The sequence below is a fragment of the Pseudochaenichthys georgianus genome, chromosome 21 (assembly GCF_902827115.2).
Source record: "Pseudochaenichthys georgianus chromosome 21, fPseGeo1.2, whole genome shotgun sequence".
NCBI classification, from domain to species: Eukaryota; Metazoa; Chordata; class Actinopteri; order Perciformes; family Channichthyidae; genus Pseudochaenichthys; species Pseudochaenichthys georgianus.
This window is the reverse complement of record NC_047523.1, coordinates 38,031,294-38,058,344: the sequence shown is the minus strand read 5'-3', so window position 1 is coordinate 38,058,344 and position 27,051 is coordinate 38,031,294. Positions and strand designations below refer to the sequence as shown.

Sequence of the window (27,051 nt, the reverse complement as noted above, 5' to 3'; positions counted from 1 at the left end):
AATCTACAGAATAACATATAGAATGAATTGAATGATGAATAAACAGTGGGGTATGAATACACTAGATATCAGCCTGTGAGCAGTATAAACAGTGTGTGTGCATATGCTAAGATATATAAAGTATGAAAACGGTAAGCAGTATAGTATAAAATATATAGATATTAATTTCATGATGATAAACATTGTGGAACAATGATGAAAAATGGGAATGGATGTGGCGACGTAAAACTGACACAAAACAACAACAAACTTTTGCCAGCCAATTGGAGAGTTTCATCAGCAGCACGTGGTAAAACCCACCAATGAGCGCTCAGCTCGAGATACCAGCGAGCCGTTTCCCATCAAGCATTTCGTTTCCGCAGCTCGTGGAGAGCAACTGCGCCAACTCGCCTCGCTCTTAAGGCTGCGGGCGTCTGTGTCCCGCGAGATTTCAAAGTCTCATGTGGGCGAGCCTCCAGAGCAAGTCGGACAAAATGACTAACCATCATGCAACGCACTAGCAAGACGTTGATCGCAACTGCGCAGGTCTGCGCAGGTCTTGCTTGTCTCAAACAAGCCTACTGTTTGGCGTCTGTTGACCCTCCCTCTGAAATGCACACTGCATACTCTGTCCTGTATGTCTCTGGTACAATAACTACCATCACTCAAAACCACTTCCTGGCTCATGCCCCCATGTTCGTTGTCACTTATCATTTCATTTAACATCATTCTATGTGCTGAATATATATACTCATTGTGCTTGAGAAAAGTATAATGAGTAAGAAGAGGAATTAGAAAAATAGGAAGTTGAGCAAGTGAAACTGGCAGGAGCTTAAATTAGATTTCAACAATGTGTGTCGCAGATTTCACATGAAGACCGTCCTCATGGCTTCACATCAATGATAACTTTATGTTTTAATTTAAACAATATACCACATCCATTTCAGTCTTATTTGTATGTGCGTTTAGTCTGTACTCCTCCTTTTTCTTATAATTTTAAACAATTGGTTAATTCATGGTTACACACTGTAAGTATTGCACTGCAATTATGTCATTTTACCTGCATTGTTAGATAGTACTATATTATCCATCACTTTACATTTGGAGAGTTAAACAACTTGTTACTCAATTAGATTCACTTAAAGGTAGGGTAGGTACTTTTGGAGGAACCACTCAATAAAATACACAACCGGAAAAAATCTGCACATTTTTTTTACAGAGCCCCTCCTCCAACACACACGAACGCGCACATGACCAATGAGGGCACGAGATAAGTTTGTGCCCAGAGGGAGGGCTGACAGGCAGGTAGGCCATCCAGTTACTTTAGCCGGGCCGGCTCAGATGATTGGTCGTGCTTTTTACAGTTCCACGGCTTCCACAGATGACGTTTTTTATGGATTTATTGTCAAAGCATTTAAAGGTGGGGTAGGTAAGTTTGAGAAACCGGCTCGAGATCGCTAGAATTTGAAAATACACAACCGGAGAAAATCTGCCACTTCCTTATAGAGCCCCTCCTCCAACACACACGAACGCGCACATGACCAATGAGGGCACGAGATAAATTTGTGCCCCGATGGAAGGCAGGCAGGCCATCCAAGCTTTTTTAGCTTTTTTTGTACTTTTTACAGTATTACGGGTTCTACAGATGAATTTTTTTTATGGATTTTTTGTCAAAGCACTTAAGATATTCATTACTATCGGGATGTTAAGAGCATTCCATGGAATATAACAAAAAGTGTATCTCGAGCCGGTTTCTCAAACTTACCTACCCCACCTTTAACTGTTATGTTTCAATGTAGGCTATACTTAAGCAATAGCTCACGACAGGCCGTGGTATATGCTCATTATATCACAGCTAAGGGGCGTGGTTCGGCCCGACGCGAAGCGGAGGGTCGACAACCCCCTTAGCTGTGATATAATGAGCATATATCACGGCCTGAAGTGAGCTATTGCTTTTATAAAACGGTTACCAAGTGTGACAATATGAAAAAAAATACACACTCTAATTTAAATAGTTTTTATTAGTAAATAATGATGTTCCAAATAAAATAGTCCCTCCGTTGCCTTCTGCGCGAAACATAGTGCGAGGTGGTTGCTATGCAACAACACTAACAGCTAGCCAACATATTAGACAGAGAGCGTTGATTCATTATTTGGCTATTTATTTACATTCATTTGTATGTTGCCGTTTATTGTGCACCCACTGAAAACCTGTCCAGCATCAGTAGCATGGCTTACGTGGTTACTTGTTGAGGTTGTTCTAGGCTGTTGCTTGGCGTGGTGAGAATATTGCTCCACTTTCTCCGGTCCCCGAGATTTGGCTTCCAGTAGCTCTGGAGAGAGCTTTCGCACCTATGGCCACTAACGGTCATACTTTCTCTGCTTTGTTTCAAGACCCGCATCAGAAAGCTTTTGAATGGTGGTACTTCTCCAGTTGGTCTACCTGCTCTTCACGTAGCTCTGCATGTCGTCGTTTAGGTGCTTTTTTTTCTGGAGATAGGCACTCCTCAATCCACTCCTCCATAGTAAGACCCCCCGGAGGTCGAAGTTAATCTTAAATGTTTCCATCTTATGCTTTGTAAGTTTGTTTCGTAACAGAAGAAATGTAAATATATTTATAAAACTGACAAGTCAAATCAAGCAATCTGATTGGCCGATAGTATTTTTGCGGACCTCTTTGATTACAGATTTGAAAACATCGTTGATTGCTTTAAAAGTAGCTCAATTCATGATGTCAAACCTTGGAAAGTATCTAGATATCCCTGCCCTAATGCCAAAGGAACTGCACACTGAATATGTTTTGCCGTTTGATGTGTATGTCTGGACCGCTGCGTAAAAAGGAGGGTTTCTGCCCCGTTACTTCTCTCCTGCTTTCTTGTTCCAGTATGAAAAGCAAACTGCAGGCAGTTTGCTTTTCAACCCAACGGTATACTGTTTTTCTCAGACGCGGAGGGATACTGACTTGTTGTGAAAAGTAACTTACAATTCTACCCGTGGTATACGCTCAGTATATCACGGCTAAGAACCAATCAGATTGTTTGATTTGACTTGTCCGTTTTATAAATAGTAAGAATACACATGTTGCTCATAAAGAAACGCTGATTGTGTGTAGGAGTTTTACTTCAGATAAGCACACTCCGAAAAGGAAATCTGTTTATAGAGTAGGCTAATGATATGAACTGGTTTTCATTTTGGTTTTCACTATGATGTTGTTGTCGTTGCTACACCTCATATCTAGATTTGTTTCGCTAGAGTTGAGCAACCCACTTCAATGTACTCTTTATATATTTGTAATAATAATACATTGGAGTGACACATACTTGTAAAGGCACTTCTTCCTTAACCATATTTATACTCCAGTAAATAACGTGTGTGTGCGTGCGTGTGCGTGTGTGTGTGTGTGTGTGAGTGTGTGCGTGCGTGCGTGCGTGCGTGCGACAGCACCTGTTTGGTTTCTTGCTCAGCTGCAGCCACAAATGGAATGCTGCGCTCTCGCTCCTTATATGGTCGCATCGAGCGTCAAAAGGAAATTGGTGTCACTTCTATTATTGTCCGACCTATAATGCGTAATGTTCCTCCTCTTTTAAAACATGGATAACCAAACTCTAGCACCACAAAAATACATATTTAAAATACAGATTGTTCTTGAATTACATTATTTTAATCCTGGAAGAAGAGTGAGTTAATTTGAAACAGTGGTAGCTTTTTGTTTCTGCCCGAACACTCCTTTCTGTTTCCGGGTTTGAGAAGACAGCAGTGGTGTGATTTCAGAGGAAGCTGTTATCTGACGAAATGCAGGTTTGTAACTCTTCTTTAAACATTTAAACGCTGTGGTTTGTTTTTGGTGAATGTGGCGCGTTGACATCGGTTGATGTCGAAGTTGTGTGTTGAGAAAATGTGAGTTTTATTTTTTTTAGCTTTAGCAGTGTAGCTGGGCGTATCAGCTGTTTAAATGTTAGCTTATGCTAGCTAAATGCTAATATCACCATTTAGTTTCCTGTATTTTACACTCTATTATATCTTTGTATTATTTTCTTGTCATTTCATGTATCTTTTCGCACTGTCATTCATGTGTTTTACTCTGTAAAGCCCACTGAGAAACTCACGTGTCTTGTGATATTGGGCTTCTTTGTTTTGATAACCCGATTGGAGGTCAGACAGAAGTGTAACTAATCACCATTTTATCAAACATGTGGTTATTAAATACGTTAATATTCCATAAGCGGCCATTTCATGTCAGTGGCAACGTCCCCGGCTTTTTTTTTTAAATGAGTCGATAGTCTACAGATATTTCAGACAGTCTACAAAATGTAAAAAAAAATATATATATTATATATATATATAGAAAGAAAGCTAAACTGCTTTTTGCCTGACGAAGGCTAATCCATAGCGTCATTACTTAGAGCTGAAATACAGAATGAGTCATGCCTAACATGACTTAACCTACAGGCGAGGCGTGTTCCCTGGAGCTCTGACCACAGTACATGAGGAGGATTTCAGGGGTTTAAGCAGAATATATAGTTTATCTTACCATCCATCCAATCTACTCATTTCTTTCTAAGGGTTAAATCTCGCTGTTGTAGGCAGAGCACTCTAAACTTGTACCTAGAAACTTCCAATACCCCCAGCAGGTTTAGACACAATCATATGTTTATTTTTTCTTTCTGTCAGTTAGTTATTTTCGTGTGTGGCCAGACAACTACCAACAATTCGTTTTCTTTGGATTCTTGAAAACTATCAGATTTCACTTTTGAAATCATCTTACAAACATAACATATCCAAGCCAAAGGAAACCCAGAATACGAGTAACAGTCGTAATTGCTTTGTTTTTTTCTACAGGACCCAAATGAAGACACAGAGTGGAATGATATCCTTAGGAAGAAAGGCATCCTTCCTCCCAAAGAGGTCCCTAACGATGCCGAAGAGGAGGAGGAGCTGGCCCGCCAGCAGCGGTCTATCGGTAAGAGAAGAACTTGGAAGTGTCCTTCAATACAACGTACTGTGAAAACGTACAAATGAAAATCATGTGAATTAGATCAAATATAATATTTCGATCACTAGTGTACTCTAATCAGACCACGGATCAAGGAACTTACAGGAACCCGCAAGCATGAGCACATCACCCCAATTCTGGCTTCCCTCCACTGGCTTCCTGTCCATTTTACAGTTCATTTTAAGATGTCATTGTTTGTTTTGAAATCGCTAAATGGGCTCGCCCCTCAGTACATCTCCGACCTCCTACCGGTGTACACCCCCCCAAGGGCTTTGAGGTCGGCTGATCAGCTGCTGCTGGTAGTCCCTAAACCCAGACCAGGGGAGACCGAGCCTTCTCAGCGGTAGCCCCCAGGCTCTGGAATGACCTGCCCCCCCCCCCCCCCCCAAGTCAAATTGTCGCCCACCCTCCAAACTTTTAAGTCCCGCCTAAAGACCTCTTTTCCCTCGCTTTCGAGTCAGCTTGAGTTGTTTTATTGATTTGTATGCTTTTATTGTCTGTCCACAGCTTTTATGTACCTTTTATCTATTCTTATGTGCACCTTTTATCTATTCTTATGTGTGCCTTTTATCTATTCTTATGTGTGCCTTTTATCTTTTCTTATGTGTACCTTTTATCTTTTCTTATGTGTACCTTTTATCTTTTCTTATGTGTACCTTTTATCTTTTCTTATGTGTGCCTTTTATCTATTCTTATGTGTGCCTTTTATCTATTCTTATGTGTACCTTTTATCTATTCTTATGTGTGCCTTTTATCTATTCTTATGTGTGCCTTTTATCTATTCTTTTATGTACCTTTTATCTATTCTTATGTGTACCTTTTATCTATTCTTATGTGTGCCTTTTATCTTTTCTTATGTGTGCCTTTTATCTATTCTTATGTGTGCCTTTTATCTATTCTTATGTGTGCCTTTTATCTATTCTTATGTGTGCCTTGTGTCTATTCTTATGTGTGCCTTTTATCTATTCTTATGTGTGCCTTTTATCTATTATTGTAATATTATCTTTTATTATAATGTTATGTTTGCTGTGAAGGACTTTGGTAAACCCTCTGTTTTTCATATGTGCTCTAGAAATAAAGAGGATTGGATCCCTCAGGGTTAGAGCCTTCTCAGAACATGTGATGAACTGCTGTTACTGCCGTGTCTCTGATAGTGAAAACATACGAGGACATGTCGCTGGAAGATCTGGACGAGAACGAAGATGAGTTTGGCGAGGAAGACGAGGCTGCTATTGAAATGTACCGGTGAGTAGAGATTGGAGCACTAATGTGTATTATACTGTCTTCTCAAGACGAGTGCATGTCACAATGCAAACCTGCAAACTGGATTTGGCTTCATCCTTAAAGAAATGCTGCCAAAGTAAAATAATTAGCATTTGGTTTGGCTTCCTGGAGATCTGTAACAAGAGTGTGGTGAAAGCCATTTCATCTGACGGCCCACTGATGAGACATGTTCGTCCCACAGACAGAAGCGTCTCTCAGAGTGGAAAGCGACTCAGCTGAAGAGCGTGTTTGGAGAGGTGGTGGAGATCTCCGGGCAGGACTACATCAAGGAGGTCAACAAGGCTGGAGAGGACATCTGGGTGGTGCTGCACCTCTACAAGCAGGGGTGGGTTCTTCAAGTACTCGTGTTATCTCTTGATGCTTGTGTCTTGTTCGGGTGAACCCTTTTAGACCGTGGACAAGTCTAGTGTGAATCATTTCCTGTCTGACACAGCACTTAATATCAGGATTTCTTTTCAGCGAGTCATTCTTAGAGTTGCACAGGAGCTAAACTTAAACCCTCACCTCTTGCATTTTAAATATTGCTTTTGGCAACGTGATAGATTTATTGATTCACACAAAACAAAATGTTTTCGCATCAATTATTTCTTAAAGTCAATTACCAAGCACAAATGCTAAATGTGCTTATTTTCCATGTCACTGTTACTGGAACATATACCTGTTTGGACCGGTTGACTCAACAAAATGAGCAGTCAGAGATAATTAGAACAGTAAATAATAGTCATTTTGTGGTATTTTCCATCACTTTTCCCATTGTAACAAACGTTTTAACACGACTGGCCCTTTATGAGCAGGAAGTGCAACTCTGACAGATGTTTATAAGCTTTCTGTTAAAAAAATCTCACTCGTCACTCGCTTCAATATCAGGATCCATGTGTTTCTGATCCTCTCAAGAATGGAAGTACCGTACTTTTCGGACTATAAGCCGCAGCAGCTAAATTGTCCGTCTGTCTTGCTCTCGTTCTGTCTCTCGGTTCCACTTTTACTTTGGCGCGCTACCTGTCTCACTCTTTTCCGGCCTCCAGCTTTTCCTGCTGGAGCCCGCCGCTTAGAGGTGGCGGGCGCGGACCGGTCATAGAGCCCATAGAGTTAAAGGTGGTTAATTTTACCTGTAGAATCCATAGATTTAGGAGGTTCCCTAGTGGCCACTAGCTGTACAAAAAAAATGGGGGAAAAAGTCGCGGCTTATAGTCCGAAAAGTACGGTAGTCATCACACACAGAGCATCAGCTAGTTCCTGAACAGTGTCCTTCACATGCTGATATCCAAGAGAGGGAGTTACACAGTCACAAGATGGAGGAATACCGGTTCTTAGGTGATCAAACATCCCGTCACGTACAAAATACTGAGTTGTTGGCTTTATTGCAAAATCTCAAAATCCTGACTTTCTGCAAAAAATTCTGACTTTTTCAAAAAAAATCTTCTCATAATTTTGACTTTTTCTCAAAACATCTGACTTTTTCGCAAAATCTCAAAATTCGGACTTTTCCTGAATACTTAAAAATAATAATAATCACTCGTCACCGTCAACTAGTTCCTGAGCAGTGTCCTTCACACGCTGATATCCAAGAGAGGGAGTCACACAGTCACAAGATGGAGGAATAGAAAGCAGCATTCAATGTTTACTTCAGAATAGCTCCACGTCAGAAATGAGCATGCTTGATGTCTCTCTCCATAGAGGCTGAATCATCATGTTAATCACATAGCTATCATCTGCCTCAAACAGTCCTGATGCTCTTCCAGGTACTCACACATCCTGTCATGTTCACAGCTGCAGTTGGGATACCTTTGTTATCATGTGGACTCTAATACTGGAAGAGGACATTCAGTATTTCCCAACACTTTCTAATTGTTCTTCTCCTCTCCCAGCCTCCCTCTGTGTACGCTCATCAACCAGCACCTGTCTGTGTTGGCCAGGAAGTTCCCTCAGACCAAGTTCCTGAAGTCCATCTCCACCACCTGCATCGCCAACTACCCCGACCGCAACCTGCCCACCATCTTCGTGTACCGCGGGGGCGACATGAAGGCGCAGTTCATCGGGCCGCTCGTCTTCGGGGGCATGAGCCTCAAAGTGGAGGGTAGGAAGACACTCACTTACAGAAAAAGTTCCAGGACATTAGAGAAGCATTTAAATCAGGGGTGGGGAACCTTTTTCCTCTCACAGCCCATTCATTTCACCTTTCTTTCATGCTGTGCAAAGAAAAAGCAACCTCTTAATCCAGATATCTCACCATGACTCACGTATGCATGCACGAGCACGGTGTGACATGACCACCCAAACAGAAAGATATGGACACAAGATGTGTGCAAATGTATTTAGTTTCCTATCCATGTGAACATGATTTAAGTGGGGGGGGGTCCTAACCTCCTCTAGTGGGGTCCGGGGGCATGCTCCCCCGGGAAGATTTGTTTTTAAATGTTGAAGTTAAAAGCATCAATCTGGTGCACTTTGAGAGCAACATCAAGAGATCTATGGATACATCTCTCAACATCCATATGAAACAGAACTGTTAACGGATTTCTTTTTCTTTATGGATATTTTACAAATCACTCTCCTTTCAAACTGTATTCTTGTTTATTAATAACAACTTTTCTTTACTGTCATATAGTATTTTATACCTGATTACTTTATTCTCTTATTTTTTTATAATGATCATATGAAGATGTGCCTTTACCTCACTGGTTGTAGAAAAAGCTTCTTATATTCGTTAGCATAGCTAGCTAACCAGATGCTAATAACAACAAAGGCATTGACTGTATACTCAGTGTGACAGATGAACAGATCGCCACTGGGCTTTCAGCTAAAGACACAGCCACGCAAAAACTGCAGCATGTGTACGGCTCCTTATGGCTACTGCAATTTCTGAAGTGCCGGAGCGGCGTTCTGGTGCTCTCTGTCAGAACTGCACCACGTGATGACACGTTAGGCTCGTGTTGTGTTCAAGGACCCTGACCTTGGCCAGGAAAAACAGGCACTCGCTTGTTTAATTTCTTTTTTGCGTGTGTTTATAAATGACCTCGAGGGCCGTACCAAATGGTCAGCTGTGTATTTCTTAGAATCGTTGAGTGTCAGTGTGACACTCAACTGAAATAAAGGGTCTTGGATTTGTCGTCTCAGCAGATTCAGATGTTAATAGTGTTAAAATAGTAAAAACTAAATATATATATTTCGTTATATTTTATTGTTTTTGTTGCACATTCTTACTTAAACTTTTCTCTTACATCTTTTTATCCTTTTTTTAACATTCTTCCAAAATGGAGAAATTGTCACAAACCCACATTTCCCCTGTGATAATTAAAGTTTTCTGATTCTGATTGATTTACACAGTTATTGCTGTTTTAATCTTCTGTATTTTATTCTAAAAATGTTTAGTCTTTTGAAGAAAAATAACATTCTTTCAGTCATATTTTAATGTTTTAAGTGTTGCAGATTTACTCAGACAGCCACATCCTGTAAATGTCATCCGATTGATTGATCTTATCTTCGTCCCGTGTGCGTCCTCAGAGCTGGAGTGGAGGTTATCGGAGTCCGGCGCCGTGAAGACAGAGCTGGAGGAAAACCCACGGAAAGAAATCGAAGACAAGCTGATGTCATCGATCAGAAGTTCGCTTCCTTCCCGAAAGGACAGCGACTCTGAGGACGAGGACTATTAGAAAGAAAGGTTTATCGCTCCAGAAACGCTGTGTGGGAAACACTCGGAGGACCTTCAGCAGAGAGGGGGGGCGTCTCCTTTATCAGCAAATACATTTCATATTAAACCATGTGGGTGATGTTGAACTCCTGCTGGAGGACACTTGGCTGGACCTATGACCTATGACCTTCTGTTGAACCACACAGCCTCCTGTACATTTCCTCGGTGGGAAAACCATTGTGTAATCTGGAATAAACATCCGACTCCATCCCCTGAATATTTACAAACGCGTCAAAGACAAATTGTAACTTTTTTATTACGTTTTCATGATAATTATGTCACAAAATGTACGTGTACATTTAAATCTGTTGAATTAAATGTGAGTTCAGCTCTTTGCCACAATCTCTGTGCCATCTTTTCCCCTTGATTCTCATTTGTTGGGTTGTTTGTGTGACTGTTATTGTTTGTGTGTATTCTGCGTGCCCATGTGTTTGGGAGCGCCCCACATCATCGACTCAGACATGTGGAAGCAGGCAGACACACGGTGGAGCAGTTTCTGTGTGTTCCAGCTGTACAATCATTTATTTTCTCTTATCAAAAAGTAATTTCTCTGTCATAGATGCAGCCCGTCGCTCCGTCCGTAGATTCAGATTTAGTCTGCATTCCTGTGTGTAGATTATTCTTCTACAACATATCCTCCGGCAGACCTCGAATCTTCATTGGGAAGAAATAAGAAAGGTCAGTTAATTGAGTCTGAACGGTGATGTAATTTAAAAAGATTAACGCTGGTTCTCTTAATCGACGAACTACTCCTTTGCTTCCTGGAAAGGGTGACTTCTAAGTAAACGGAAGAGACATAGGCAAGAAACTTTGTTTAAATTAGGATTTTCTTCCTAAGAAACCTTTGTCTAACCTTCCACTCTCATTACGAAGAGCAACGAGCCTTAATATTCGTAAGAAATAGTATTTAAAAATATGAAAAGGGACAAAAGTTGCATGAAAGTATTCAGTGTTGTAGTTTCAGGATGTTCCTGCCTGGACAAGTTCTTGCTACTTTAAACCAGGTCAGGCAAACATGCATGTGATCAGAAAGCCCCCTGACATATTAACTACATCTGAGAGTTAAAGAACACTAATGTACCGTCAACAATCATAAAGAAATATAACCGCAGGACATTTACTCAATAAACGTGGCGCTGAGGCATTAGCTAGCGAATCGTAGGCAAGGAAAAGGATCCGAAGTCGAGGTAAGATCGTCGTTCTTCCAATAATCTAACATCCAGTTAGATGACAACCAGTTTTACTTTAAATTGCCCTGTTTCCCTTTCCTTTGTTTGGTTATTCCACCTCCACCTGTCTGCCAAATAAATACCCAATCACCCAAAGCTGCCTTCAGAATGAAAGCATAAACAACTGCTTTAACTAAACTAATTACACTAACTAATGTACTATAAACAAAAACAGCAAGAAATTGTTAAAGGTGGGGTAGGTAATTCACTTCAGAAACATTTTCAAATTCTAGCGCACTCGAGCTGGTTTCTCCATTCTTCTTACCTAGCCTACCTTTAACCTATCAAATAATATTAACTAATGTATACATTCTACACCATATGTATGTATGTATGTATGTATGTTTGTTTGTATGTTTGTATGTATGTATGTATGTATGTATGTATTTCTTACCAAAAGCACCATGTTCTTCTTCCTCCTCTGGGAGAGTTTGGGGAAAAGCCTCATCAGAGGATGAACTGAGTGAGACTGGAGGAGCAAAAAGGAGAGGTGACTTAGAGAGGAATGTTCAGATGACAGAAAGCTTTGGCTTCTTTTATAAAAACGATATCTAAGTAGAAGGCAAAAAGTAAGGATGTGGTGTCAGTAGTGAAACACGGATAAAGTATTGACACTGTAAAACAAATCTCAGCCTATAGCCTACAAATATTACTTAAACTCAGGGGTGTCAAACTCAATTTCATCACGGGCCACATTGGCATTATGGTTGCACTCAGAGGGCCGGTTGTAACTTTAAGACTATATAAATATACATATATAAATATTTGATAAAATAATGTATTATATTACATTATTGCCTCTGCATTGGATTATTATCTGAGAGGGTATAACTTCATAATTAACTACGTCTGAAAGCAGAAATATAGGGCAAATAACTGCAAGTCTCTTCAGTGCGCATGTCACAAAATTGTTTTAAAAGAAAAGTAAAATTCTGGAGAAAAGAAGTGAAATTTGAAGAAAAAAAAGTAACATTTTGAAGAAAAAATGTCAAATTCTTAGAAAATGTAAACCATGTAAACGTATAATACACATTATATTCTTTGCAAGTTCTTGTGGGGCCGCATGAAATGAAGTCACGGGCCGGATTTGGCCCCCGGGCCTTGAGTTTGACACATGTCCTCTAAGAGATGTTTGAATTCCTGAATATTGAGGGGAAATGTGTTCGATGATTCAGCTTTTGGCTCCTTTTACCAAACTACTGTCATTCTGAAAGGTGAGTTAACATTTCAAACAGGACATTTTGACCTTTTTTTGAGATAATGATTAAAAATATCCTCCTACCACTTGCTTGCTGTCTCCTCTGGAGAGCGCAGGTTGCTGCATAGCTCCGATAGAGTTGCGTGCTTGAGAGTAATGAAACAGGAACTGAGAAAGGGAGAACATTGAGACGTCAGTACATGCTGCTGCTGAAAAACATCAGAAATGACCAATGAGAAATAAGCAGAACTGAGAGGGAACACTTACTCTTTTAAACACTTTCTGGTCTTGCTCCTGAGGGGAAACAATTCAGATTATCCACACGGTGTTTAGATATTTCTGCTCGTTAACCGATAACACGCCTGTTCACTCTCCTCTCCGCTTCTCTCCCTCTATCGCTAATTATTCTCTTCACTCACTTTCCTCTCCACTTCTCTCTGACGCTCTCTCGTCTCTTCTTTTGTGTTCTTCTGTGCTCACTCGTCTCTTTCGCCCCCTGTCGGCGGCAGTTAGAATAGAATCGCCGCGTCAAAATTGAAATCCCCTATGTATTGATTATATGCCCTTGCCGACCCCTGTCCGATGTACTCTGCCAAAGACATGACTACTGGACAAGCTGCCCCTCAGGATGTAGATCGACCCCTCAGATTCTCTCAATGAATAACTAGAAGTTGACATGAGGCATTGGGCGACATCTGAGGCCTGTATACTACGAAGCTGGATTTTCGCTTAACGGGCTAACTTCAGGGAAAACTCGATAACCAATCGAACTCCTGTAAATTCAGATTTTAATGCAGTGTAAAAATCAATAAAAATGTTCCACAATAAGAACATAAGAAGCCACTTTCAGAGGACATTTTGTCACAAGTGTTTAACTGTTTATTGATAGTGGTGTTGCATAAGTGTGTGTTGCTGTTGATTGGTCCATCACAAATCAGACCATTAGGTTTAAAAAAAATTGAATAAAATGGACTCATTTTTACTATGTGTCATTGCCAATGCTTCTTCTAACACTACAAACTGTTAAATACTTAGAAATGAGTTTGATAATTAAGATTGTTGTTACGTGCCAGGCAGGCTGTACATGTGTGGTTTTCTTTCCCTCCTGTGTTTCTCTCTTCTCCCTGTCTTCTGCACAGCTAATCAGCAGCTGATCGGTATCTGCCTGTGCACCTGAGTCTGATGGCTGATTGGATCCTCTCACCCTCAGCTGGCCTATCAGCAACCAGGGCCGACCATAAAGGAGGCACCCAGGAAGTCTTCTCTCTCTCACTCTGGGCCTGTTGCTGAGGAAGGAACACGGCTGTGTTTAGCAACTAAAGCTATTTGAATACTCTGAACTTTGTTAATGTGTGTGTTGAGAGGTGGAGGAGTTAGGTACGTCTGGGGTACCCTGTACATTTCTCACCACCGAGCTAACTATTGTTTAGACACACTAGGTAAGTGGATTGTTGCCCCCCTTGTATATTGTTTTGTCAAATTCTTTGTAGTTAGTTAGTGAGGGTTTTTGTTTGAGTTTGGTTTCAAAGGATAGTAGAGATAGGCCTGGTTTTGTTACGCTTGTTTCTTTTGCTCCTCCTCCTCCTCCTCCTCCTCCTCCTCCTCCTCCTCCTCCTCCTCCTCCTCACCAACAGAGTGTTTCTGTTTAATTGTATGATATGATAGGTTACAAGGAATAAACCTTTTGTCAACCTTTACTCTGACTCTCTCATAATTATTGGTTGTACGTTATTGTCTCCAGGTCCCCTAGACCTTAGTGGGGACGTAACAAATGGGGGCTCGTCCGGGATCTCTATTTTCCTGAAATAAAAACAACCAATAATTGAGAAGTCATTGTAGGTGTTGTACATTGGCTGAAAAATGGGTTTTGACTTACAGGACTTTATTGAAAGTCCAAGTGTTCATACGTTGTATTCCTGTCGCAAAGATGACATGTTATGTATTGCAGCTCACTTTAACATTACAGTAGACAAGTATAAAGTAAAAAAAGAGATGAGAGAGAAAATCCTGCAAAAACTAGAAGAGTTAAAGATTCTTGTAATCCCAAGCATGTCAACTCAGCCTAGGGCTGAGGTGACTATTGAAGATGATAGGGAAAGAGTATTAGCTACACCTAGAGTTGACAAGTTTAGTCCTCAAGCTCAGACCTTAAGATGGTAAAGTGAGACTTGTGTTTGCTTAGATATTTCTGCTAGTTGCATAAAGTACAAATAAGTGACACAAAAACCGAAACCGAGTTAAATGCAAGTTAACAATCAATAAATGATTTCCATATTATACCAGTAACTGATTTATTTCATCATTTAAGGTAGCAGCATAATCACTGAACGCCGCTAACTCTCAACTTTCTCACTTCCTTGCTGCCCTCCTTTTCAAATTGTGAAAGACAACCTGTATTTAGTAAGAAAACCCAACCACGACATGATGAAAAAGCTCGATTGTGTTGTTTTGAATTATTTAGGGTAAAGTTAGCCTCTTCCCGCTGCTCTCAGCTCTTGATTAGCAGAATAAAAAATAACTGTTAGCAATAGAGCTTTTGGGAAATGTGTTAGTTGAATGTTGACAGCACGAAACTGCCGAAGGTCAGAGGTCACCAATCACAGGGCCGGCCCTGACCAATTTGCTGCCCTAGGCAAGATTTTAGCTGGCGCGCCCCCCCCCCCCCCCCCCCCCCCCCCAAATGCAGACACTTACACTCAAAATGACTCGCGCATGTGCATGGTTGTGGCATTACCACCAACACAGAAAGATGTGGACACAAGATGTGTGCAACTGTATTTAGTTTCCTATCCATTTGAATATGATTTAAGTGGGGGGGAACCTCACATAGGGGGGTCCGGTGGCATGCACCCCCGGGAAGACTTTTTTTTTTTAATATTGAAGTTAAAGCATCAATCTGGTGCACTTTGAGAGCAACATTAGGAGATCTATGGATACATCTCTCAACACCCAGATGAAACGGAACTGTAAACAGATTTTCTTTTTTTTTATGGATACTTTACAAATCACTCCCCTTTCAAACTGTATTCTTGTTTATTAATAACTTTTTTGTGCTGTCATATATTGTATACCTGTTTTTCACCTATTCTCTTATTTTTGTATAACTATAATGATTATATAAAGGTGTGCCTTTACCTCGCTGAGCTGGGTTATAAGAGCCTCTCAGTCTTTCAGGAGAGAGCTCTCTAAAGCTCTCCCCCCCGCGGCCGCTTACACAGTAAATTCCAATGTTAATAAAAGCACACAGAAGCTGTGTACGTTTTTTGGGAGTTTGATTTATTTTAAATGAACACAAATATAAAATTAAAACCTATAATTGCACACTACCATTATTTAAAAAAAATTAAAAAAAAATTCACATAAACCTCTGGTTTTTACTGGGTGGGGGGTGTGCCATAGTTTATGGGTGCTGTACGCAATATAGGCGTAGTTCTGTTAGTATAAGATAATAAGATGTACTTTGTTGATCCAAAATCGGGAAATTGTGTTATGAAATTGAAAAATATATATAAAAAAAAATTTCTCCCCAATTTTTGGCGCCCCCTATGGGTTGATGCGCCCTTAGCATTCGCCTATACTGCCTATGCCGAGGGCCGGCCCTGACCAATCACATCCACGCACTATGGCCTCATGTTCACAGTGATTATATCAATGTGTCACAGTTCATTTAGACTATAATGTTGTATATCTGAGAAACATTACAAAATACTGCATATTTTTACCTCATCCTGATCTCCCCATAAAACATCACTCAAGTCATCGCTCTGGATGTCTCGCACCTGCAGAGAAACATCAACTTCAATATGAATTCATTACAACAACACATTATTTCAGTCTCGCTTCTGAGTGCAGCTTCTAAAAATAAAAGAAATCTGAGGATTGGATCTGGATTTATAAGCAGATGTTTGATTTATGGACTTATTTTTGGTCCAGAATATTATCATTAAAACAGATCTTAGAGGATAGCAGTGAAATAATTCTGATAACATCTGACAAGTAGACAAACTAAAGCTCCATGGTTTCTTCAGTTGCTCTTTTCTTACCCAGATTCCACTCTGTTTTTAACTTGTGCATTTCAGAATAAACTGTTATTACTAACTTTACATAGATGTTTACATGTTGTTATTTGTACACTGACCTATCATAGTGTACACTGACTTTAATGCTGTATATTTATATTGAGCATTCAATAGATAGTCTCTATGTATCTCTCACTGTGTACTGTATCTTATTAATGATTGATAATTCAAGTGATTAGTTAATTAAACAACCTCCTTTTTTTAACTCACAACCCTGAAGTTAACGTTTTATCTAGAACCAAAGAAGGCTGATTAGAAATGTAAAAAAAACATGCACTAACTTGTCAAAAAGTATTAATGTTACAGAAATTACATTTTTGGACGAAGATATTCCCTTACCTTTCTTAACTCTATCCCGTCTTCCCACTGATCGAAAACACTGGCATCTGTGAGGAGAGAACATGTGAGAAAATTAATAAAACATTTCTGTGGAAACGTAGTGACATCATTATTGGCTAGCGCTCCGACGCATTGTACGTGATAGGCTAAGGGGCGGGACATCTCTAAGCGGTTGGCCAATCACAACAGAGCCGGCCAGCTAACCAATCAGAGCAGACTGGGCTCTGGTTTCAGACAGAGGCTAACCCTAACCCTAACCCTGAGAAAGATAAAGAGCTTTTTGAACATTTTACATCAAAAATATATTTAACTTTTGTGTCTTTGAGCAGGTGTTTCTGTCAATACTTTATCAAGTAACTATGCATGAGGTTTATAAATCATTTTAAAGGCTTATATATATATATATATAATACTTCTGACACGGTGTTAAGTGAAAGGTAGATGTATTTAATTGGTTATGTAACTAACACGTTAAAGAGCAATAGTTTATTCATGATAATCTTATTTATAATAATAATAAAGCTTTGAGTCATAATGAAGATCCTTGTAAAAATTAGATCAAATACAATTTAGTTTATTTTCTACAAATGTACGCATATGCACTGCAGATATGACCTGCTGGTTATAATAGCCTCATTAATTATTAATAATTAATGAGGCTATCATTTGAATCATTCCCCAAATCATGGTTTAGTTCACGAATAATCCAGTCATAAATGTTTCTTCTTTTGCAATCATCCTTCATATATAGAACGCTTATTTCGTCCTACTTTGAACGTAAAAGAGCTAAAATTATTCATGGCTCAAAAAAGAATTTATTAATTATTGATACATGACGCAATAAAAATAATAATACATTAGTAAAAGGTCACCTATCATGCTATTTGTAGGCAATAGCATAGGTCTCAGATAAAAATATATAAAAAACATGCCGATTAAGTTTTTTGCTCAAAATACCAAACAGATCACCCGTTCTAGCCATGCCTCATATCCCTCTATTTCACTTCCTGTTTCTAAAGTGCTGATTTGGGGAATAAAGCTTAAAAAAAAAAAAGTGATTAAAAAAAAAAATAGGGAGCTTATGCAGGAGATTCTACCGGCAGCTACTGTCTAAACTAAATGCTGCCGTGATGAAACGCCATATCATGGATTATCAAGGATCTGAAACAGTCTGGAGCTCAAAGGCTTTCTCTCTTGCCGGTTACACCACAAGGTGAGTTCCTTTCTACTTCCTGCTTCTTCACACACATGCTCTCCAGTACAGGTTAGCTCTGAGTGTTAGCGATGCTAACGTAAACACCGACCATATTACGTCCAAAACAGTCGGGCATTGTTTCTGATAGCAGCTTTCTGATTGGGCCGTGGGTCCACATTTCAGATATTACGTCATATCGGACGCAAATCTGGATCAGCTCCGTTGTTCCCCGTTTTTAGAGATTTGGGTACGGAGGAAAAGAGAGGGGGTTTTATTTTCTGACGCTGCGTGAGTTCCCCGACACACCGGGGACACATGTTGATGTATACAAGACATCAAGAAGTGCATTTTGCATGATCGGTCCCCTTTAATTATTATCCACTTATCCATGAATGAAGTCCATTAAGTAACTTTATATATACTTTGTATTATTTATGGTTTCATCTCCTATTATCCCTATGCTGGAAAAGCTATATGTAGTTTTCTATAATGAGCCCCTTTAGACCTAGAGGTGTTTAAGAAGTGAATCCAATTCATGGTTTCTGCCCTCGTCATTTAGAGGGTATTTGATATTTACATTTTCTGACATAAACAAACTCTCATTCCTTATAATATATCCTATATATATCTCTATGATTAATAACGTCTATACATTCATAATAATAAGCTGAAATGTTGCCCCAGATGTATTTAAAGAGTCAATCTAATTGATCTTTTTTTCAGGCTATATTTTTATTTCTTGCATTTACACAATTTTAGCATTTGAATTGAGTCACGCTTTCCAACTCAATATCAAATATAACCATCCACTTGTTGTGCACCCAAGAAACCAGAATAAACACTCATTTACAATGCATTTATTTACTATTTATAACATCTGTATTTATCTATGTCTGTCCAAACCCTGCAGCTTATGTGTTCTTTAATTATTGAAAACGAATGCGCTTTATTACTATTTACACTTTGTGGTTGGAAGGAAATTGTATTTCGTTGCAATGACAATAAAGTTGAATCTAATTGAATCTAATCTAAACATACAATAAACCAGACTAAATGTACTTTATAGTATTTGATCTCCTGTTGCCCCTTTTTGCCCTAGATGTGTTTAAATGAGTGAAACCAATACATGACCATCGGTACTGACCTGAGTACAGGTTAGTTGTTACTCACACACACACACACACACACACACACACACACACACACGAAAGCTGTTACCGTTCGGTGTTCGCGGGTCAATTTTGACCCATTTTATCTCAGTCCAAAACACTAAAAAATAATGACTATCATCCAATATTGTTTTAACTACATCATAACTAACTTATTATGCATTCATCATAACCGTACAATCCTGTTATTTTATGGCCCCAAAAAACATTACACCACATATTTAAGTAAAACATGTGATTACATTCACTCATTATACTTCCTATAGTGAAGACAGTGGATCGTTATCTGACTGTCATAGAATATTAGAACACAATCTCCCCAAAGTTTGAAATGCTTGTTACAGTGGATGAGGGGGGGGGGGGGGGTGTCTAAAGTCAAAGATGGATCTTGATTGGGCCAAATTTGACCTCGAGTCACCCAAAACAATTCTGCCGGGTCTCCCCAGACCCCAACACCAAATGATACACTCTTTTTAGAGACCTTCAGACTTGCTAAAATAGTCCAAATCAGTTGTAGTTATATACTAATAAAGGACTGGCTTACCTAAAGCCAGTTGAGTAGCACTTGAAATGTTTTGGCTCTATGAAGCCTGATGTACTTGATGATTCCGTTTCCTTCAAGTTTGTATCTTGTTGGTCGAACGCACTTATTGTAGTCGCTTTGGATAAAAGCGTCAGCTAAATGCAATGTAACGTAACGTAGTGTTTATTTAGCTGCTGTGGAGGACATCGTGAAGCCTGGTTCCGATACAAAAAACTAGAGCGTAGTTATTATATAATTTAGCTTGAAGCGGGTCACGGGAGACCCGACCGCAACATAAGGGTTACCATGACATAAACAAACCATAGTATGTCATCTCCTATTATCTATGACACTAATTACCCCCATAATGTGTGAAAGAATACATCTTTGTTGACCTCATGATGTACAGGTTATTTATTACTTTCATGATCACATTTCTAGCGTTTGAATTGAGTCGCTTTCAAAGTCAAAACATGTGAAATATGATCACTCACCTGTTGTGCTCCAAGATCCCAGAAACCAGAATAAACATAAAAGAAAAAGTTGTCTGACAGTCGGCCGAGGCATCTCCTCTTCCTCTTCCTCTTCCTCTCTTTTACGCTTGTCTTTTTGGAGAGGGTGTTCCTGATGTTGCACGGCTGCTTGTTTTAGTCTCTTCTTCTTCTTCTGTCTTCTTCTTCTGTCTTCTTTATGTGCAGCAGGTCTTTAAAAGCACCCTGTCTCATGCCGGCATCACCCTGTGAGCAGAGGTGACCAATCACACGATCCGGTCATCAGCACACTCGCTTGCGCACATCCAACCCACACACACACCCACACACCTTTCTGGGAACACTACTGCACGGGGAATACTGGGGTGTTCTGTTTTTTGTTCCTGATTTGTTTTTCTTAACCCCACTGTGTGCTGCTGGAGGGCATGAGCGGGTCTCCGTCCGCTTGAGAGGGACATTGATGATTAATAGTTACAAAGTGTGTCACAGTGATGTTTACTAGGACTACTATACTAATAAATCAGTAAGTGATGGAGAGGGTGAGTCACTTTTGTTCTTTTGACACATGCCAAAAGCTTTTATAGGAATTGTTTTATCGTCAGCCCTCCATGATGTCAAAGGAGGGCAATAAGTGTGTATTGATCCGGTTAACTGAACACATGTACACAGGGTTGGGAGGGGTATTTTAATGCTTTACAACGACAAGACACCTGTAAAAAAAAAAACGTGTAATCAACCTAAACTGTAACGACTGAATGAACACAAGTGGAGGACTCAATAGCACGACTCAGAGACAGAGGCTTCGGATGCAGAAAAGGTCTTATAGCCAAGGTTCGGCACACGGGAGATCAGTCAGTAAGGCTAACGAAACAGACGAGGAGTAGACAGGGACCGGGCAGGGCACGAAGCCGGGTCGGGACACGAAGCCGGGGCAGGACACGAAGCCGGGTCAGGACACGAGGCCGGGGCGGGACACGAAGCCGGGGCGGGACACGAAGCCGGGTCGGGACACGAGGCCGGGGCGGGACACGAAGCCGGGGAGGGACACGAAGCCGGGGCGAGACACGAAGCCGGGGCGGGGACACGAAGCCGGGTCGGGGACACGAAGCCGGGTCGGGGACACGAAGCCGGGTCGGGGACACGAAGCCGGGGCGGGACACGAGGCCGGGTCGGGTACACGAAGCCGGGTCGGGTACACGTGGAATCAGATGCTAGGAAAAACACTGCTGGAACGCTGGAAGACCTAAGACGAACTGGCGCTGAGGGAATGTGGACGGGACTAAGTAGGCAGAGGGAGGGGTGATGATGGGGCACAGGTGAGGCTGATTAGGGAAGGGAAGCAAGTGGAGTTCAATCAAGGGCAGGAAGGCTGAGACTGAAATGAGAGAAACAAAATGAAAACAGGAACAATAACAAAAACATCAACATGCTGGCTCGGCTCTTACAAATCTGAGTGTCAAAATGTTCTTGGCGTTGCTTTTGAAATGATAATAACATTTTTTTTTGTGTATTATGTAATATACCAGAACAATAAGAAACCACTTTATTATATATATAATAAGACTAAAAACGTGTCCTCTGGGCAGAGATTGTATCAATAGGACAGAAAAGCACAGCATGAAATCACGTGTTACTGAGTGTTACAGACATCTATGAGGGAAACGCACAAGAGATGCCTCTGAACTGTAGTGAATAGAAGTATAAAGTAAAATGGAAAGGCTCAACTCAAGTACTTCTACATTTGACTTAAACTATCAAATGTTGCCTTCCATTATTACACACCTTGAAGCAGCCTGACAAAAAAAGAACTTGGGGGAGTGACTTTGGAAAAGGTCAGAGTTTTGTTGCGAAACCATCAGTTTCTGGAGAATTCCTGGTTTGAATATGTGTATCAGTCTGGCTATATAACCTGATCCGAGCAGTTAATCCCAGGACACACACACACACACACACACACACACACACACACACACACACACACACACACACACACACACACACACACACACACACACACACACACACACACACACACACACACACACACACACACACACACACACACACCTGTTCCACATCACACACTTCAGTTCTGTGTAAGGGGAAAAAGAGTCCTGAAGATAACCGGGTTAAAAAAAATTCTACCGTGTAATCTCTCTCTCTCTCTCTCTCTCTCTCTCTCTCACACACACACACCATGTATACATCACTTCAGGGGACATTACATTGACTTACATGCATTTCCTGGAGACTTATCCTAACCAAGTCTTCACCCTCAAATGAATGATCCCCCTCATCATTATGTCCCCATAAGGGAGGCGAATAGATATCTTGGTTCCTTCTTTTCTAACGTCACATTGTTCTGTCGTCGAACATAAAACAGAAACAAAACATCTTATTGATATTTATTTTCTCTTGTATTTATTTTAACTGCATTTGATATTGAGGAAATCCAAAAGTCACAGAAAGTACTCATTACTTTGTTCTATGTTGATGGTTAGATTAGGTCATTGATGACATTTACTGACAGGTAACTATAATTGTAATGGTGTACTTTGTAAAGTCGCCCTCCCTAACCCGACAGTCTCTCCTCTTCAGAATGATGGTATCTTGTGACTGCAAACAAGTCACACACCTGTCATATCTGGAGACTAACAGAGCTAAACAGAACAAACTGTCTCCCTGTCTTGTGGCCAAGATAAAAAAGCAATAAACTCAAACACTGTTGACTCTTGAATCCTCCCAGTGTGTCGCACATTGAAGATCTGGTAATCACGGGTCGTCTCGTGTGATTGGCCCGCGCAGAAGGGAAGGAAGTGGGAGTAATTGAGCCTCGGAGAAGTAGCTGAAGAGCTTCTTGGACACTTTCTCATTTTGACAAGTGGAAATCTTCCACTTGATGGCTCTTACACTCAGAGAAGCAAAAGCAAGGGCTCGAGTAATGACCTGTGCTTTAGCCACGCTATCGGTGTCCCTGAAGTGATGCCAACGTCAGTCGGTCCACACAATTAGACACGTATAGCAGCCGTGACGTTTGGTACGGACATCCATGGTTTCTTATCTCATCACTGAGACAATCAATTGCACTGTTTTGTCCTCTGTCTCTCTGCACTGCTTCACATTGACATCGTCGTGTAATGTAAATTGTATGTTTTGATTTAGTTTTCAGTCTATGTTGCATATTCATAAAGCTTTATTTATAACATTAGATAGAGTTCTACTTACTTACTCCGGACTTATTTCTTGCTTTAAATACATAACCAATTCAATACATCTACCTTTTACTAAACACAGCGGCAGAAGAAGAAGTATGTAAAGCCTTTACAATTCTTTATAAATCTTTAAAAGTACAGAGGGACCTCATGTTAAATAAACTCAGTTACAAATAAAAGTATTGGCAGAAACACCTGCTCAAAGACACAAAAGTAAAAGTTGTTTATGTGAAATGTTCAAAAAGCTCTTTATTGTTCTCATACTGCCTGTGCTGCAGCACCTCTTTTCACCCTCTGTCTGAAACCAGAGCCCAGTCTGCTCTCATTGGTTAGCTGGCCGGCTCTGTTGTGATTGGTCAACCGCAAAGCGAGGTCCCGCTCCATCACGTACATCGTGATGGAGCGCTAGCCAATAGAAGTGCGAGTATTACGTAGTCATGTCACTATATTCCGGAAGTAAACAATAGCCGCTTTCACACCAAGTACTTTGCCGTAGTTAGTGCCCCGGCACTTATTACCCCAGGGCACTACAGATCGCGTTCACACCGGAATAAGTCCCTGAGGGAGGATTAGGCAAATGAAGCCGCTGACGTCACTTCTTCTTCTTCTGCTTTGGGTTTACTGGCAGGCCGCAAACCACTTCACGGCGTATACTGCCGCCCGAAGTACCCGGCCCGAAGTCCCCGGAGTTGGGGAAGGCTTCAGTAGAAGCTGCTGGGACTCCCAGCAGCTTCTACTGAAGCCTTCCGAGTAAATCTCCAGAACGCCGACACCTCCTCATCTCCACCGCTCCCATGTTTTTTTTTGTGTTGCCATAAGTTAGTCTCTCTGCGTTTGTTCGCTGGGCTAATGCTAATGCTAATAATGCTAATGCCAGCAAATACAATGGCGGCTTCACAAAACTTTTCAGAGTTTTACGGGGCGTGGTTTGCTATTCGCCCAACCAATCGAAATTGGTACTTTTTTCTCCCCAGGAAAGTACCAACTCTCGAGCAGGCACTAAAAATGGGGGTAAAAGTTCTCGGGACGGGAACTAAGTTCTCTTTTTGGTGTGAACGCAAAATTCCAGGCAATATCGGAACCTAACGGGAAAAGTACTCCGGTGTGAACCCAAGGAGTCCAGAGAAAGGAGGGAGCGTTGGGATTTTAGCCTTTGCAGACCGTATTAGATTAGCACAAAAACCGATAACACTCTAATGAAAACCCCAAAAAGCACAATAAGAACTCTTTGAGTACAGTAATACATAAATAAATGGCGCCCACAAGATAACTGTCTGAATCAAGTGACTTTCATGTAGAACTTATATCTGCAATGTATAGAAAGTTGACTTCCTGTCCTTCTAGCCCCTGCCACGCTTGTGTTGAATCAGTGTCTCGGGATAATACGGTGCGTGATCTACCCTTCAACATAAATGTGCCGTTAGCTTATCCGCCGCTCCCGAAGCATCTCCCTGTGGTCAGATACATGCGCTGACATGTGTGCCAGGCCTGCAGCTGCTGCCTGCGGGACGCTCACACCCGCAGTACTGCATGATGGGAAAGTGTCCTGCAGTCTGGAGGTTTCACGGCAGCCTTTCCAACTGATTGGTTTGTTGTTTCTTCACCATAAATGTCTTGTGGGTTTATTATATATCGTGTCTATGTTCTGATATGAGATGGCCCCTGATTGCTTCCTCTGCTCGTGTGTAAGCATAATGGATTTGCCTCGTCATCCTCCCGAGGGGTTGAAGTGTCGGCTGCTTGATTGCACTTGATTGTGCAAATAAACACATTGTTGTCGTCCTTTAAAACGAGCCAAACAGAATACAGATCAATCTGATTAAGCTGACTGTGTGTGTGTGTGTGTGTGTGTGTGTGTGTGTGTGTGTGTGTGTGTGTGTGTGTGTGTGTGTGTGTGTGTGTGTGTGTGTGTGTGTGTGTGTGTGTGTGTGTGTGTGTGTGTGTGTGTGTGTGTGTGTGTGTGTGTGTGTGTGTGTGTGTGTGTGTGTGTGTGTGTGTGTGTGTGTGTGTGTCTTAATTCTCTGTACAAATGAGCTCACTTGTTTCCCAAACACTATTAAAAACACATCAATGTACTGGTTGACATGTTCCTTCATTACCATGATCACACACACACACACACACACACACACACACACACACACACACACTAACTAATGCAGTGTGACTCGATCCCACACACACCTTCCTGCTCTTGGAAATACTCACTAAAGCACCACGTCTGTATTCACCCTACATTCAGTCCATCCATCCTCTGGCACTCTTTATATGATAACATTTAAAGAAGAAAAACAACAAGTTTTATCCAGAGCCGACGTCCAACAGATTCCTTATCCTTCATTGTTTGTGTGTTCATCTAGTGCCGCATTGATGAGAAAGTCCACATCGCTTTGCAGTTGAGACACATCAGTGCTCCTCCTCTTATTAACCCCATAACTCAGTGCCCTTCAGACCTTTCAAAGGACCCAGACGGTCGCCTCTCGCGTGGTCGATGCCCTGCAAGTGCTGCTCAGGGAGTGTTAGAACACACACGTCCAGGGTGTTGCTCAACACACTTTACCATGACCAGGATTTGTGATCAAATTAGTCTTCAAATTTGTTTTGGTTGGAGAAACCGCACAGCTGCTGAGTTCACTTGCCTTTTTCACATGTGTATTTTCCTGATATGTCGGGAAGTTGCTCATTAAAACAAATGGAAGCTAAGACTCAAGTACTTGAGTAACGTAAAAGGGTAAATATTGTAAGCAAATATGATTTTGTTAAAGGAATAATTCTGGTATTTTCAAGTAGTGTTGTAAAAGGTACTTAGTCAGTGTATCCAGAAGCAGGTGGTCGGGCCCCCCCGTTTGTATTCACTGCTTTTTAACCGGGAGCAGCTAAACATATTTGAGCCGCAAAAATGAAGCCAACTTTGAAAGATATATCAGTCCTAAAAAACTTCAACTTAACTAATGTGCATTTAAAGAAAAGAGGAATAGTTTTGGCGAAAACTAAAAAGGTACCATGGGGTACAGGAATTCGTTTTGGTTTCAAGAGCCTGGTTCACGGAGGATACCGAAAAAGTCCTAGAAAGACAAGGTAAACTTAACTATGTGCATTTATTTAGGTAAAAACTAAAATGTATCATGGGGTCAGATTATAACTTTCCAAAAGGGGGGTTCGTTCAGATGTGTGCTCACACTGCACTGTAACTGTGATATGTTTCTTAAATGCTATTAATGTCTTTCATTTTTGTAAAGCACTTTGAATTGGTACAAATAAAACTTGCCTCGCCTCGCCTCGCCTTGCCTTGTCTCGCCTTGCCTTGCCTTGTCTCACCTCGCCTTGCCTCGTCTCGCCTCGCCTTGCCTTGCCTTGTCTTGCCTCGCCTTGCCTTAAACATTTTCAAATATTGTTAACCGTTTCCAAGGTTACCACTTTTATAGAACCACCAAAATCTCTTTACAGGTCAATTCCAAATGCAATGCAGATGCTCAGAGATCAACAAAGTCAATGACACATTTTCTATTTACAATCAAATAAAAAGGTCTTTTCACCCTCTGTCTGAAACCAGAGCCCATTCGGCTCTGATTCGTTAGCTGGCCGCTCTGTTGTTATTGGTCAACCGCTTAGAGATGTCCCGCCCCTTGGCCTATCACGTACAATGTGTTTGAGCGCTAGCCAATAGAA

The 27,051-nt window shown here is 40.9% G+C and overlaps 2 protein-coding genes across 2 annotated transcripts; one reads left to right on the top strand and one right to left on the bottom strand.

Moving 5' to 3' along the window:
- The first annotated feature begins 3,618 nt into the window (after nucleotides 1-3,618).
- On the top strand, nucleotides 3,619-10,289 carry pdcl3 (phosducin-like 3). The gene is made up of 6 exons (XM_034110632.2): nucleotides 3,619-3,777; nucleotides 4,819-4,939; nucleotides 6,127-6,217; nucleotides 6,438-6,581; nucleotides 8,125-8,333; nucleotides 9,761-10,289. Exons 1-6 carry the CDS (start codon nucleotides 3,772-3,774, stop codon nucleotides 9,907-9,909), a joined length of 720 nt encoding a protein of 239 aa, XP_033966523.1. The 5' UTR covers nucleotides 3,619-3,771; the 3' UTR covers nucleotides 9,910-10,289.
- Nucleotides 10,290-10,393: 104 nt separating this feature from the next.
- Nucleotides 10,394-20,350, bottom strand: nms (neuromedin S). The gene is made up of 7 exons (XM_034110633.2): nucleotides 20,174-20,350; nucleotides 16,793-16,839; nucleotides 16,097-16,153; nucleotides 12,642-12,668; nucleotides 12,459-12,542; nucleotides 11,571-11,645; nucleotides 10,394-10,601 (listed from the first exon to the last, which is right to left on the bottom strand). The coding sequence occupies exons 1-7, from the start codon at nucleotides 20,244-20,246 to the stop codon at nucleotides 10,572-10,574; spliced, it is 393 nt and encodes a 130-aa protein (XP_033966524.1). The 5' UTR covers nucleotides 20,247-20,350; the 3' UTR covers nucleotides 10,394-10,571.
- Between the last annotated feature and the right edge of the window lie 6,701 nt (nucleotides 20,351-27,051).